The sequence below is a fragment of the Rhinolophus ferrumequinum genome, chromosome 6 (assembly GCF_004115265.2).
Source record: "Rhinolophus ferrumequinum isolate MPI-CBG mRhiFer1 chromosome 6, mRhiFer1_v1.p, whole genome shotgun sequence".
In the NCBI taxonomy this organism is placed as follows: domain Eukaryota; kingdom Metazoa; phylum Chordata; class Mammalia; order Chiroptera; family Rhinolophidae; genus Rhinolophus; species Rhinolophus ferrumequinum.
In genome coordinates this window covers 45,241,293-45,255,168 of record NC_046289.1, presented here as the reverse complement: position 1 = coordinate 45,255,168, position 13,876 = coordinate 45,241,293, and the positions used below count along the sequence as shown (strand labels likewise).

General features: G+C 39.5%; 1 protein-coding gene and 1 non-coding gene across 5 annotated transcripts in view; both read right to left on the bottom strand.

Moving 5' to 3' along the window:
- Positions 1-13,646, bottom strand: part of INTS14 (integrator complex subunit 14) — a 29,240-nt gene extending 15,594 nt beyond the window's left edge. For 2 of the 4 annotated variants that reach the window (XM_033109550.1, XM_033109553.1), the window contains exons 1-8: positions 13,580-13,644; positions 12,474-12,646; positions 8,893-9,176; positions 7,475-7,582; positions 4,247-4,402; positions 3,078-3,196; positions 2,511-2,653; positions 114-206 (exon numbers count right to left, since the gene is read on the bottom strand). In XM_033109550.1, coding sequence (XP_032965441.1) covers positions 114-206; positions 2,511-2,653; positions 3,078-3,196; positions 4,247-4,402; positions 7,475-7,582; positions 8,893-9,114 — 841 coding nt within the window. In that variant the 5' untranslated portion in view covers positions 9,115-9,176; positions 12,474-12,646; positions 13,580-13,644. Of the gene's footprint in view, positions 1-113; positions 207-2,510; positions 2,654-3,077; positions 3,197-4,246; positions 4,403-7,474; positions 7,583-8,892; positions 9,177-12,473; positions 12,647-13,273; positions 13,466-13,579 lie in introns of those variants that run through there. The other 2 variants (XM_033109551.1, XM_033109552.1) reach the window with 2 other exon arrangements.
- Positions 1,277-1,379, bottom strand: LOC117024367 (U6 spliceosomal RNA). The gene has a single exon (XR_004423436.1). It is a non-coding gene; the product is annotated as a U6 spliceosomal RNA (small nuclear RNA).
- Positions 13,647-13,876: the final 230 nt, after the last annotated feature.

Sequence of the window (13,876 nt, the reverse complement as noted above, 5' to 3'; positions counted from 1 at the left end):
TGTTCCTTTTTCCCAAATTTTGCAAAATGGGCTACCCTACTATCTAACGTTTAAGAATAACTTCCGATGATAAGATGCTTCATATATATCACTGGAATAGGAAGAGAACTCACCTTTGTTAAGTGCTATAGGTAGGACCAAATGTCTGGACAGAACTGGGGGACTTGAAATATCAGCTATATCAATAAATCCCACTATTTCCAAATCTGAAAAGAAGTAATCAACATAGAACTAGTTAGTGCTATAGGAAAGTACGTTATTTTCTATGTATTAGATTTCACAAACACAACGTTTAATGTAAGTAGGGAATTCAAATATGATGACTAGGAAGGTTATTAGAAGTTTCTCTGGATAACTCTAGTAAATTTGCTTTTAAGTAGCTCAAAAAATAAGGATAACTGTCCTTTATTTAATGAATTTAAAGTTACATAACAAATTAGCTAAACTTTATTTTTATGAGGCTAGGTCCCCAGCTAAGGCAAAAAAAGCTTAAAGGTCAAATCCTTCTGTAGAATCAGAGATGTTCAAGCCACCAGGGGGCATCACAGCCAAACACTTCCACAAAAACTCCCAGCAGCCATCCTTGCAGGGTAAAGCATTAGAAACATTTCCCTGAGAAAACCACATTCTCGGCAAAACCAAGGTAGCAGTCTAAATACAACAAAGAGTAAAAAATAAAAGTTGTGAAAAAATAAAGTAAGTAAAAAATAAAAGTCAAGACCCAAGGAATACATTCTCTGCAAAACCAAGTTGGCCCTCTAAATATGACAATGAGTAAAAAATGTAAAAAATAAAATAAGTAAAAAAATAAAACTTGTAACCCAAAGTACCTTCTTAAATTATTTTTTCTGATTATATAGGTAGAATAAAAACTTGGAAAACACTATAAATTGTAAAGAAAAATAAAGTCACTCATTCACCATCAAAGGAAACCTCTATTAATATTTTATTGAACTACTTTTCAGTCTTTCTTCTAGGCATATTCTCAACACAATTTCTTTTTTTTAACAGTAATTTTTTTTTTTTTTTTAAAGGAGGGCGCAGCACACAGTGGCCCATGTGGGGATCGAACCAGCAACCTTGGTGTTATTAGCACCACACTCTAACCAACTGAGCTAACTGGTCATCCCCCTCAACACGATTTTTAAAACATCAGGCTCACGGTAAGTACACTGTACTTCTAATACATCAGGAAATCTGCTTCTCTGAAGGTTTGCCATCATTACCTTCTTTAGCTGAGTAACAAATGAATCAGCGTAAGCAGATACATATATTTTTTTTACTGGAACTCTTCACGAATTTGCGTGTCATCCTTGCGCAGGGGCCATGTTAATCTTCTCTGTATTGTTCCAATTTTAGTATGTGCTGCCGAAGCGAGCATGCAGTTATATATTTTTCATTTGAGCAGAAAGAGGCCTACATCTAAAAGTGGTTTAAATATAAGCTATAAAAAAGATCTTGGACTAAAAGTTTATATGGGAAAGAAAAGTTATTCAAAGTTACTCAAAAAAAAAAAAAAGGATGGGAGGGAAGTGGAATCTAATTAGTTTGAAGTTAATACAACATTTGACACAGCTTAATACACTGCTGTATAGTCACAATGAGAGAGATGGATGCCCTACTTTCAGATAGCCAGGAGCTAAAAGCACAAAAAATAAAAAGCCTGTATACAGCCCTTCACTCTAAAACTCCTCAAAATCTATACACTCAAGAATGAAATGAACATTTACTATGCACTTTATTTGAATCATTTGTTGGCTGGACAACTGCCTACTCCACATCTACTAGGCATCCGACGTGATGCGAGGCACTGAGGCTGCAATGGTGACGGAAACAGTGATGGTTTCACGTGTATCCGCAACTCAAGGAGTCCACCCTCCACCAGGAGCAACTCTCCTCTCACTACTGCTTGTTACTTTTGAGTCTTCACTTTGCCGATCTCAGCTCAGCACAGCGTTGGCAACGTGAACAAGGTAAAGGCAGTGGCATGTCGCTTTTAGTCATAACACAAGCAAGCAGCAGGGTTAGAGAGGGACATTATATCAGAGCTAAGACATTAGAGACCATCATTCACCTAGAGAGTCCACTCACGTAGCCAATAAGAACCAGAGTGGGTGGTCTGTCCAGAGTCACACAGCCAAGTCTACAAACTAGCCCTTCATATTTGACCTCAATTATGATGCTAATTAAGCTTAGTACCTATTAAGAATTACCTCAAGGGTTTCAATGCTAGTGAATCTGGCCATGATTTCCAACTCTAGTAATTGGTGATTAGAATTATCTAGGATTGGAGATTAACTCATGGTCTCATCATCACCACCAAAGATCACTACTCTGCCACCTTTAGGCAGTGAGTGCATCCTCCCATCCGAAGTATGTAACTGATGACAACAGCACCCGAGTATCAGAATTTACATTTCTGTTCAACCCTTCTGGATGGAAAAAAGTAAAAGCCACAAGTTAAAAAGTCACGATACCAGAACTAAGAAGGAACTTGACAAAAAAGTTACCTGTGTTAATGACCTTGGGGATCGGATCGATCTCCTCATCTACCACAAAAGGCTCTGGCCTGGGGAAGACTTGCACGTCTGCCGTCAGGTGGCCGCACTTGAGAACAGCATGGAAAGGCGTATATGCCAGATCAATCAGCTTTCTAGAACATGATGGTTAATTGTTAGATGAAGTATATTATGATACATACCATTTTTTTCAAGATGCTAAGTTTGTTTTCCCTTTGAGTTGACTCCAAAATGATTTGACCATATGTAAAACAGAACAAAATCAGACATTTTTGGTGAGGCAATTTCAATTCTGAAAAGCCCCAAAGCAAGTTAATCTTTGAAACTGCTGAGTCATTATAAGGAAGTCAGTATCTACAGGCATTATAGATTTAGTCATACTTAATTTAAAAGGGAACGAACTTTTAAAAATCACTACTATCAAGCATTTTACTGAAAAATGTGCAACTTGGGGAAAATGAAATGACACAATTAGAAATAGTAAAATAGGCAATTATTGCTGGATATCAAATTATAATGGATTGTAAGAAGGCAAAAAAGCTTTTAGTATATACTCACCCAAACATAGACTGTACATTTTTCAAGCACAGGGGGCCATCAATAGTAAAAATCTGCCCTTCACCATTGTTTAAATCTATGAGACGTTCAAGGCAATCCAAGGAATCAGTGCTCTGAAGCTGCAAAGCAAAACAGATGATCCCTTTAAAATGGCACAAAATGCCAGATTACAGTCGTACCTCGGTTTTTGAATGTCTCAGTTGATGAACATTTCAGTTTACGAACGTCGTAAATTTTATGGATCTATGGTATCATTAGATAGTAAAATTCATGCTAAATTGCTGTTTAAGGGGTTGATTTTAAAGGTCTGGAACAGATTAATCCATTTTGCGTTATTTTCTATGGGGAAACTGTGCCTTGGTTTTCGAATGTTTCAGAACTCAAACGGTCTTCCGAAACGGATTACGTTCGAAAACTGAGGTACCACTGTATTATCAGCATACCAAGGTCACACCCATCACAACACAGGCAATAAATATAAACGGAGATGACTTTTTAACAATGTGAGAAGGAAAACAGCTATAACAGTTTTGACTCAAGGTTACAAAGAACGATGTCATATAAAATGATACCAGTGGAGCTATTTCATTCAGAAGCAGTTTTGCAAAGATTCTCTTCTGCAAAGAGGTGACCACAGTTGGTATTTATACAGTATGTTCCCTCCAAATTGTTTCTAACATCTTTTGGTAAGTACCATTATTATCTATATTTTAGATAGAAAAGAACTGAGGTGAAGAAAGGTTAAATAACTTTTCTGAGTAAATGGGAAAACCAGGAAATAGAGTTTAATAAAACATGCATTGGAGTAACGTTACTTTACGAAAAAAATCAAAGCACACTTCTGTCAACATTTCTGGTGGAAAGGACGTAAAAATTCCAAAATGAGGGAAATATCTAACACCAAAAACAACATTTTAACTCTTTAGCATGTGAAGGGTGTGGGAAGTAACTATGTTTCCCAAGATGGGGCAACACTCTGAACTTTCAAAGAGCATCTGAGATCTAGAGTCTTTTCAAATATAATCAGTGACCAGCCTTGGCTAAAAACCAATGGAGTTCAATGTTACAGTATATGCAATATAATACTAATGGAACACTTGCACTAAACAATGAACTGAGTCCTAAAATGTGTCTAATCAAACTAAGAACAACTTAGTAAAAAGCATTACCTCCTCCAAATTTGCCATGCACATGATGTATAACTTAGATGGGAAAGGAAAAGGTAGTGGAAACCTGTTGCTCTCGCTTCGCTGACTGTGCGTAGCTAGGGAATGACGCAGTGACCCTCTACCAATGCCAAGGCAGCCATCCGTCACCAGAACAACCTGTTTTCAGAAAGTGAGAGAAGGTTTGTATATGAAGCAACATATTCATTCAAAGCAGTCTCACTTAGCAATGTTTTCATTTCACTCTAATTGTATTAACACTGAAAACCCTACTTTTGCAGGGATACAAACAACAACGTGAATAAATGTCAAAAACTTTTTGTCAAGTGAAAGACGACAGACACATTGTATGATTCTATCTATATGAAGTTTGAGAATGGTAAAACAAAGCTAAGATAAATCAAACAGGGGTTCTGGGGCATGAGGGGATGCTGACTAAAAAGGGGCAGCAGGAAACTTTGTGGGGTAATGGAAATGCCCCATGTCTTAACTGGAGCAGGTGTATGCATTCATCAACACTCAGTGAACTGTATACTTAAGATCTGTGCATTTTATTTTATTTTATCTAATTAAACCTTTCTTAAAAAGCACATACCTATGAACACTTAAAAAAAGGACAAAAACATTCATAACTAATTCTGAGTTAATTGTATTAAAACTAGATCTATCTCTTAGATAAGGAGGTGGCACCTAGGCACTGATGTCAAAAATAGCATGAGGACCTATTTTACACGTCTCCCTAAGAAGTACCGGCACAGAAGTCGGAACCTTGATACTATTTTCAAAGATGACAGACTCTACCCCTGCTCAGTAAGAATGACAACTGCTTTAAAAATGTATTTATAAAAGCCTTTTAAAATGCATTCTTAATCAATCTGTAGTGTGAAAAAGTCTTCAAAATATACCAACAATAGACAGTAGTTCAGTCACAGTCCTTTTCCTCACTGCTTCAAAGCAACCTGTGCGGGGCGGACTTTCCCAGCATTCCAGGGGAGGAGTATTTTCACTCTTTTCCTATCACCTGGAGCGATGTCATCTTTTGGGAAGATAGTCAATTGACTACAAGGTAATTCCCTCTTCTAAATACCAATAATCGCTATGCAATGATTTACTTCTGCCACTAGCTTCTTCAGATACTGTGTGATAATGAAATAGTTCACGTAATGTCAAAATGAGACAGATTTTACATATCAAATGAAGATACAGTCCAGCTGTCTAAAAGGTTGGTTAAAAAAATTTCACATTAATACAAATCTGTTTGATGTAACTGATTATAAAAACAATCACTAATAACTCCCACCTCTAGTCCAGTGTTTTGACCTGTTCACCCCAAAACTCATTTACTAAGTCTAAGTGGATTCAGGCCCAGCCCCTTGCCCTCAGGGTACAATATATCTTAAATTCAGATTCTTCCTTTTTGTAAAGGAAGAAAAATATTAAAAGGTAGAAATCTTCCTGGTGCACATATTTTCTGAGTTTCTTCTCTAAAACTACTGAAGTAGTAAATGAAACTGTGCTACCTGCTAGCTTCCAGTTCGTAGATATTGACGATAAAACTTCATTTATTTAGTATATTATTAGAAAATTAGATATTCTATATGCATGGATTTACTAAACAATGTTTATGAAGTATGGTGCCAAACATTTTTATTTCTGAAAAGAAATTGATCAAAACGGATTTACTGGCTTTTTTTTTAGCAAATATCCACTAGTGATTTGATTTAACCTTTTAATAGTAGCTCAGGGTTATCATTAACCCACAGTTTCATACCCTAAAAAAACAGAGTCATTTTATAGTAAGAAAAAACAACTTAAACAAAAATAGTTGGGTTGAGATATAATTTACATGCAATAAAATTCACCCTTTTTAGTATACAGTTCTATGAGTTCCGACAACTGCTTTCAGTGATGCAACCACTTCTACAATCAAGATAATGAACTCCATCACTTTCCATATTCCCTCGTACTTCACTTGAGTCAACCCCTACTCTTTCCTCACTCCCAGGCAACCACAATTTTATTTTTAATTAAAAAATAAATCCCAGTGATGCCACTGACACTACTGAGGAATTCTGTTTGACCCTAAAAATCATACACTATGGCCACTACCTGTTTTTGTAAACAAAGTTTTAATGAGACACATCCATGCCCATTTATTTACTTATTATCTATGGCTGCTTTCATGTTATGATACCGAAGTTGAAGAGTTGCCACAGACACCTGAAAGGCCTAAAACACAGAAAAAGTTTGCTCACTCCTGTGGTTGACTACAATGTTATGATTTTCCTTTTAGCAACTTTTCTTCTTTAAAACATGCTACCACTTCTCAAAGTACCTGTGTATAGCAAACTTCCAATTCTTTTTCTGCTACTACTCTGCTCTGATTTGATGCTAAGTGGATGGACATACTATGGATCTAAATAAAGGACAACTGATTTTATGACATCCATACTGCTCACTTTGTAGTTGTGGTGGTTAAAAGTTTGCTGAATAAGGGCCGGTCCGGTGGCTCAGGCGGTTAGAGCTCCACGCTCCTAACTCCGAAGGCTGCTGGTTCCATTCCCACATGGGCCAGTGGGCTCTCAACCACAAGGTTGCCAGTTCAATTCCTCAAGTCCCGCAAGGGATGGTGGGCAGCGCCCCCTGCAACTAACAGGCAACTGGACCTGGAGCTGAGCTGCGCCCTCCACAACTAAGACTGAAAGGACAACAACTTGAAGCTGAACGGCACCCTCCACAACTAAGATTGAAAGAACAACAACTTGACTTGGAAAAAGTCCTGGAAGTACACACTGTTCCCCAATAAAGTCCTGTTCCCCTTCCCCAATAAAATCTTAAAAAAAAAAAAAGTTTGCTGAATAAAATGCTACATCAAGATAATGAAGGTCAGAACTACATTGTACTGATGTTTATAGTTCTGTCACTCAAAAAACTATAATCAGCCCTTCCAGGAAGTGTTCTAAAATTCCACTGTGAGCCCTCTGTGTTTTATACAAACTACTATTTTGCAAGAAGTCAATTTACTAGGAGGATGCCTTCCTTAAGGCATAATTGTGCTGCTTTCTGAGAATATTAGTGTTGATTTACTGCCTTCTTTTAAAAAGATACCAGGAGTGTAGAATATAGTTCATAGACATTACAATGCACGTTGTGTCAGAGCTTGAAGAAAATCGAAGCGCCTCAGTGGTTAACATTTTTAATTTAGGGCAATGAAAAAGAATTGATCACTACCTGGCAAGGGATTGCACCACCCCATTCTTGCTGAACAATGTTGCAAACACCAACCAATGCAGACTCCAAGCAGGTTTTATCATAATCATCCATATTACTTAGTGCTTCCTGATTGAATAAAAGATAAAATTGCTCATTATTCTTTACAGTTTTAATTTGTTATCAGAAAACAACATAAACTGTTCAAAGCATGAATGTTACACAGGAGACATTGTTTCTGAGAGCCCCAAATCATAGGTTCTTAAAGAAAAACAGTAAAATAAACTTCCTCAACTATGAAAGATAATTAAAAGAGCTTCCCTTTATTCTGTCCTTTTATGAGACTGAACAGCCCACCAAGTTTGTATCTTTATAAGCGGACTTTGAAGGAAATAATGAAGAATTTTTAAATATATAACACAAATGACAAAATTGAGTTCTAACTATATCCTAAACACCATTCTATATACTTTACATGCATTTAATCATCACAATACCCTATGGATTATTAACCTATTTTTAAAATGAGGAAAGGAAGGTACAGAATGATTAGGTAACTTTCCCAGGTCTCATGCTTAGAGGTGGCAGAATCTAGATTTCAAACCAGTCAGTCTGACTCCAGGACTCCTGTCTTAACAATTACTCTGACTACTTATACAGCAATTCTCTAAACTTCGCAACTGCTGAACATCCCAAATCCTTAGCTTATTCACCTATAAGAAATCCAGTACAAAAAAAAACAACCTTTTGAGTCACTTAAAAAATGTGAGATAATAAAAGGAATGATTTCACAAAATTTTATTACTTATATTTAAAAAATCAAACTACATTGATCCTGGATTTGTCAACTGCCTAGCAATTATTAAGCTATTCAGTTTAATTCTACAAACACTTATTGACTGTTCACTATGGGTAAGGCACTGTTGGAAATATTAATGATTTAGAGATGTCAAAAAGTAAATTCTCAGGCATATCACAGACAACACCTTTGGAAGCTAATACTTATCAACTGAGGTTTAAAAATTATAATTTCTTGGCATCTCTAAACCAAAGGCTATTTTTGTTAGAGAGGCAATTGAATTTTGAATTACTCTAGAATGAGCTTTTATAAGGAAGAGCTACTTTTCATCTCCTTGAGTTTTATAAGAAAAGACGTGTCGAACCCCAAGATCCTGAGCGTTAGGGAATGGGGCACTACATCCTGAGAGTTCCAGAAAACCAAGAAAAGAAAAGGCAACAACTTACAGTTGTAACTCGTAGCTCTAACAAAGGCATAAAAAGTACTGGATGTGAATCCTTGTTTTATAGGTATACTCAGATACTACACCTATAGACTTATCACTCAATAATTCCAAGTTCTGAACATTAAGTGAAATATAGCACTTTTTCCTCTCTGTAAATTTGGGCCCTACACATCCAAAAACTCAATCATTTTGTACCTGTAAGGTGTTGTAATCTCTTGTGAAGGGCACCATCAGCTCCCAGAGTGACGAAAAAACCACCAGAGCTGTAAACTCTAGCTTGTAGTTTGTGGCCATGTGCTCAAACAGCATTGTCAGACCATGGGCTGCAAGGTGCTTACGCTGATATTCCTCAGACCCCTCGATGGACACAGGTCGGGTCATGGAAAGGGATACGTCCATTACCACCACTGTTGGCATGATGGAAGTGATCCCAGTGTTCCCAATCAGAAGGCAAACAAACAGCTATAGACAGAGAAGTGCTGCAGAAAATAAATATGGTTACCCTTACATGTCATGGAGAGTAAGAACTATTTTTTTTTTTTACCACAAGTTTTTTAACCAAATTCTTCAAAAATGAGTGAAGGCAAACCCCATTTAAGTTGAGGGGAGGGTAAATCTACAGGGAATTCAGTGGGAGGGAAACAAGCAGTTTAGTTCACTGTAAAAACTACTCCTAGCATCACCCATTCAATGGCCATAAATCAAGGACCACCTTAAATATTTCTATTTAAAAAAACCCCCAACAATATTAAATTCAGGTAGTCCTTGACTTTCATAGTTCTAAATTTTATACAACTTAATATAAAAAAAACTTCTACATCACCTCTCCAACACTTAATTTACTAAAGAATATTTCTAGTTGTCATATAGTAGTGCTTTTTGACATTCAACCAGTCTTTTTGGGTACCATCATCCTCTTAATTAATACAACAGTATTTGTGCAAGTGTTTATTTAATTGTCTTGTTGTTTGGTTCCTCCCCCCTTTTAAATTAAAATGAATGCAAATATAAAAATGGAAGGGCTAGTAAAATCATAATCCAAATTAGACAAAGCCAGAAATCATTAAGCATGACAAAAACAATAGACTGCTAACGTCAGTAGTACTCACTGAATGTAAACCAGGCAATAGGGCTTTAACAGTGAAAGAACAAAATTAAAGACTATGTATGACAATTGACATTATCTCATGAAATTGTGTATAAAAGTAAAAAAAGTAGAATGGAGATAACAAAGAGTTCTTAAAATTATGGATTGAGAATTAGCACAAAGAAAATACTTCAGTGCTCAAAAATAAAGAAAAAAGTTCAGATATACAAACCTGCTCATGGGGACACAGCTTGCTGCTACTCTATTATTAAGCAAGCTATGTATAGTCTATTGACACAATGAAATATATCTATAAATGACACATGTAGGTATCAAAAATATTGATATAAAGTATTAGTAACTAAGAAAAGTAAGTCACAGGATTGTATATATACACTTATTACAACTTCATAAAAATCACTGTATATTCAGAGTGTGTGTGTGTATATGTATATTATATATATACATATATTATATATATATAATTATATACATATATATATATAAATAAAATTAGGGAAGACTCTGAATGAATATAAACAGGTTAGAAACTTGATGTTCACTAATTTCTTTTTTGGAACTATCATGCAGGATCTCTGGTCCCGTTCCTGCTCTTGGCAGGTGGACACAGAACACAGTGAGGCCAAAAAGGAACACCCACGGAGCCATAGATAGGGGAGCCATACCACTATATTCTCGCTGGCGGCTGGGTTGGAGACACAGGAAGCAGGAGCCACACGATCCGCAATCTGTGGTCTGCTTTTCTGCCACCCAACCCACCAACTAGCCGTGGCAGTTATATCAGTGGCTAACGGCTAACCGGTAACAGCTGATGGTCACCCAGCCACAGCTGATGGCCATCTCATAACCGAACCAGCACCTTTCCACGTGAGGCCGAGAGTCTGGAAACTGCTCTCTGGGACTCTGTCCCCACAGAACTTACTTCAAAACACTTAGCAGTGATCAGACTGCTTGTTATAGTAGTTTCCAACTGCAAATGTGTGATATTCTAAAATTCCATTTGTAAATAGGCTGTTGGGAACTCAGGACATATTGGCTCACGGAACAAGTTACCAATAGGGCCAGGGACTCAAATCAGGGAGGAAAAGCCTTTTCACCACATAATGGCCTGAGATACATTTCAAATACAGTCATGCCTTGTGCATCCAACATCAGTCAAGATTAAACAGGAAATATAAGCTACTCTCCCCGACTCCTTAGAATTCCACAATGTTTAACCATTTTGATAGAAAAAAATTAAAATGTGTATCCCTCCTCCCGCCTCGTTAAACATCGTGTGCTAAACATAATTCATTCTCTTATGATGACTTGGCATCACTCCTCTAAACACCAATAGTGCCCAGCACACTGCTTCCCTGAAGTTTTGCTTCATGCCAGCCTTCTCCCACGTGTGTGCTGTAAACAGTTCTGGAGGGATCATCCAAGAAAAAGGAGTTCAGGCCTCACTGAAGACACTAGAAGTTCTACGGCGAAAAATCCCGTTTCATTTGCTACCCCTGTGTTTCCCACCTAACGCTTCTCTACATGACGATTGTTAAGGTCCCATAGAACAAGAATGTTATAGAACATACACAAAAACAACGCCTTGTATTCAAAGGACCCAGGCTGTTGTGCTCCGTTTTGATGCCTCCTCTTTATAATTCTTTTTCAGGTCATCAGCTTGCATTCCGCTGTAATCCTATGTAATCACCCTCCCTCGTTCTAATTTGCTGCTTCTTGGCTACGATGAGCTGGAAAGCCAGGTAATCAAGCTCATTCAACTAGGTCCAAAGTCAAAGTTAACAGGCTCTGAGAGCCCGTGGGGTTCTTCCAATGTCAAATGCATGAGCTTGGGTTTATCAGCTTGGTACTATTTTATCTACTCAGTCTTTTTTTATTTCCTTTCTAGGTCTCAGCTGTGCTGTTCAAGTGAGGTCCTGTACAATACTGATGCGACTACATTAGATCATTGGCATGCAGGGTGGCCTGCGGGGTCTCTGGTCCCGCTCCCCACATAAGAACGCAGGATATGGTGAGGCCAAAAAGGAACACCCAGGGAGCCATAGATGGGGGAGTCATACCACTATATTCTCGCTGGCGGCATCCACCTCTCTGCAATCTGCTCTTGCTAGCTTAGCCTCCGTCTTCTTGCTAGCCCCATTTTCTGCTAGCGTAGCCACAGCAGTTATATTAGTGGCCAATGGCTCACTGGTTACAGCTGACGGCCAACTAGCCACAGCTGATGGCCATCCAATCACAGTTGATGGCCATTTACTACCTGAGCCAGCACCTTTTAGTGTGAGGCCGAGAGCCTGGAAACTGCTTTCTGGGGCTGTCCCCACAACCATACATCGCTAACGGCAGGGACCATGTCAGATGTTGAGCACCAATGTCTCCTCAGAGCCTATCCCAGTAACTGGCACATTGTAAGTGCCTGACAAATGTCTGATAATGACTAATGAACTACCCCTAAACACCAGATATGACATTAATTCTTTGGCAAAATACATGATGAATTTTAACTCTGGATACCAGAAACACATTTCCTCCTCTCATTCAAGCAGAGATACCAGGGACTCCATGCTTCTGCCCACGTATAGAGTTTATTCAGCTCTCCAGGCAGTCCCACTCCTGCATAGGGGCCTTTATGTTATTCAAAATTGGGGATCATAAGGAGTACTACCCTTACCTGGAAACAGGATAGATTTAGACCAGGTTTAAGAAAGCACTTCCGGCCCATGAAATTTGCGGTTAACACTAGAATGGGTGACCACAGCTGGCTGTCTTGCTTCCTCTGCAGACACCTCTACAGCTGGCTCTTTCTCCTCACTGATGCATTTGTGTCCATCGGCAAACACAGCTCTTTAAACAATGGCAAAGTTACGGGAAACCAATTTAGTATTCAGGTTGTAAGCATAAAAGGAAAAGAGGGAACTCAATGTTCTTGAAGGATGGTTCACTCAAGCAGTCTAGGCCCGATAAAAGAAAATCCCTGTCCCCCCAGTCCAACAATTCTATGAGAGCATCATGTATTTCTCACTTGGGTTGATTCTCACGTTCAAGTCGCCCACCCCATCCCCTCATGTTCTCCATAAGTACTGCTTACATACGATGCTTAAAACAACTAGGGGTCTTCTTTCCCAAGAACTGTCTATTCCTGAGAATAGACCCTAGCCACCTGATTTGGCCTTAATGCCAAGTTTCCATCAGTACACATTTATAATTCTTCCCTGAAGGTGACAATTAGCTCATTCATAAAGAATTGACTCTCAGCAGTTTCGCTCTCAAAGCAGGATTCCCTCGAATTTTTAAGGCCCGCCTGTTCATGTTAGGGTCTGCATCTACCCTTAGGTTTCCCTGTCAGCCTGACTTCCCTTGCCCTGATGAGTCAGTCCCTCCAGAGCTCTCAGATACAACTTCATCTCTAAACCGCCCGCCTGGCAATACAGAATTCCTCCATTTGGATCGCAACTGGGGGTGTAGTTTTACCTTAAAATCAATGAGAGAGGAGAGACAGAGAGAGGGAGATTTGGAAGTCCCTCATGGGAGGAGGGAGCGCTGAGGGCCTAAGCAGAGGACGAAATCGTGGAGTTAACGCGGAGCGGGCGACCCCCGGGAAGGGTGAGGCCGGAACCAGGGCCCGGGACCTGCTGCCGCAGAGACGGCGCGGGACGGCCGCTGGGACGACGGAAAGGCCGGGCGTGGGCCCCCCGTGGTTCCCCACCCCTGACCCCAACTCCTGCACGTCCAACAAGCAACGAGCGGCAGCCTGGGACCCCCGACTCCCGCACTCACCCCGAGCCCATCGCCGGCACAGTCCGTCCCCATAAACTTTCCGCCCGCGCGCCACGGCCGGAACTATAGGTCCGCGCGACAAAGGAAACCCGGCGCCGGGACCGCACGCGGAGCTGGGGCGGGGCTTTAAGGACTTCGTGGAGCTGAGTTCTGGCTCCGCGGGGACCCAGTGGATGCGGCCTTTCTCAGCGCCTCTCTCCACAGTAGTTTATCTGCGACGACCCCTCTCCCCACAAATCTCACATTTCGCCGAGCCGAGGCTGTGTCCTTCCTTTCCCTTCCTCCTCCTCCTCCAGT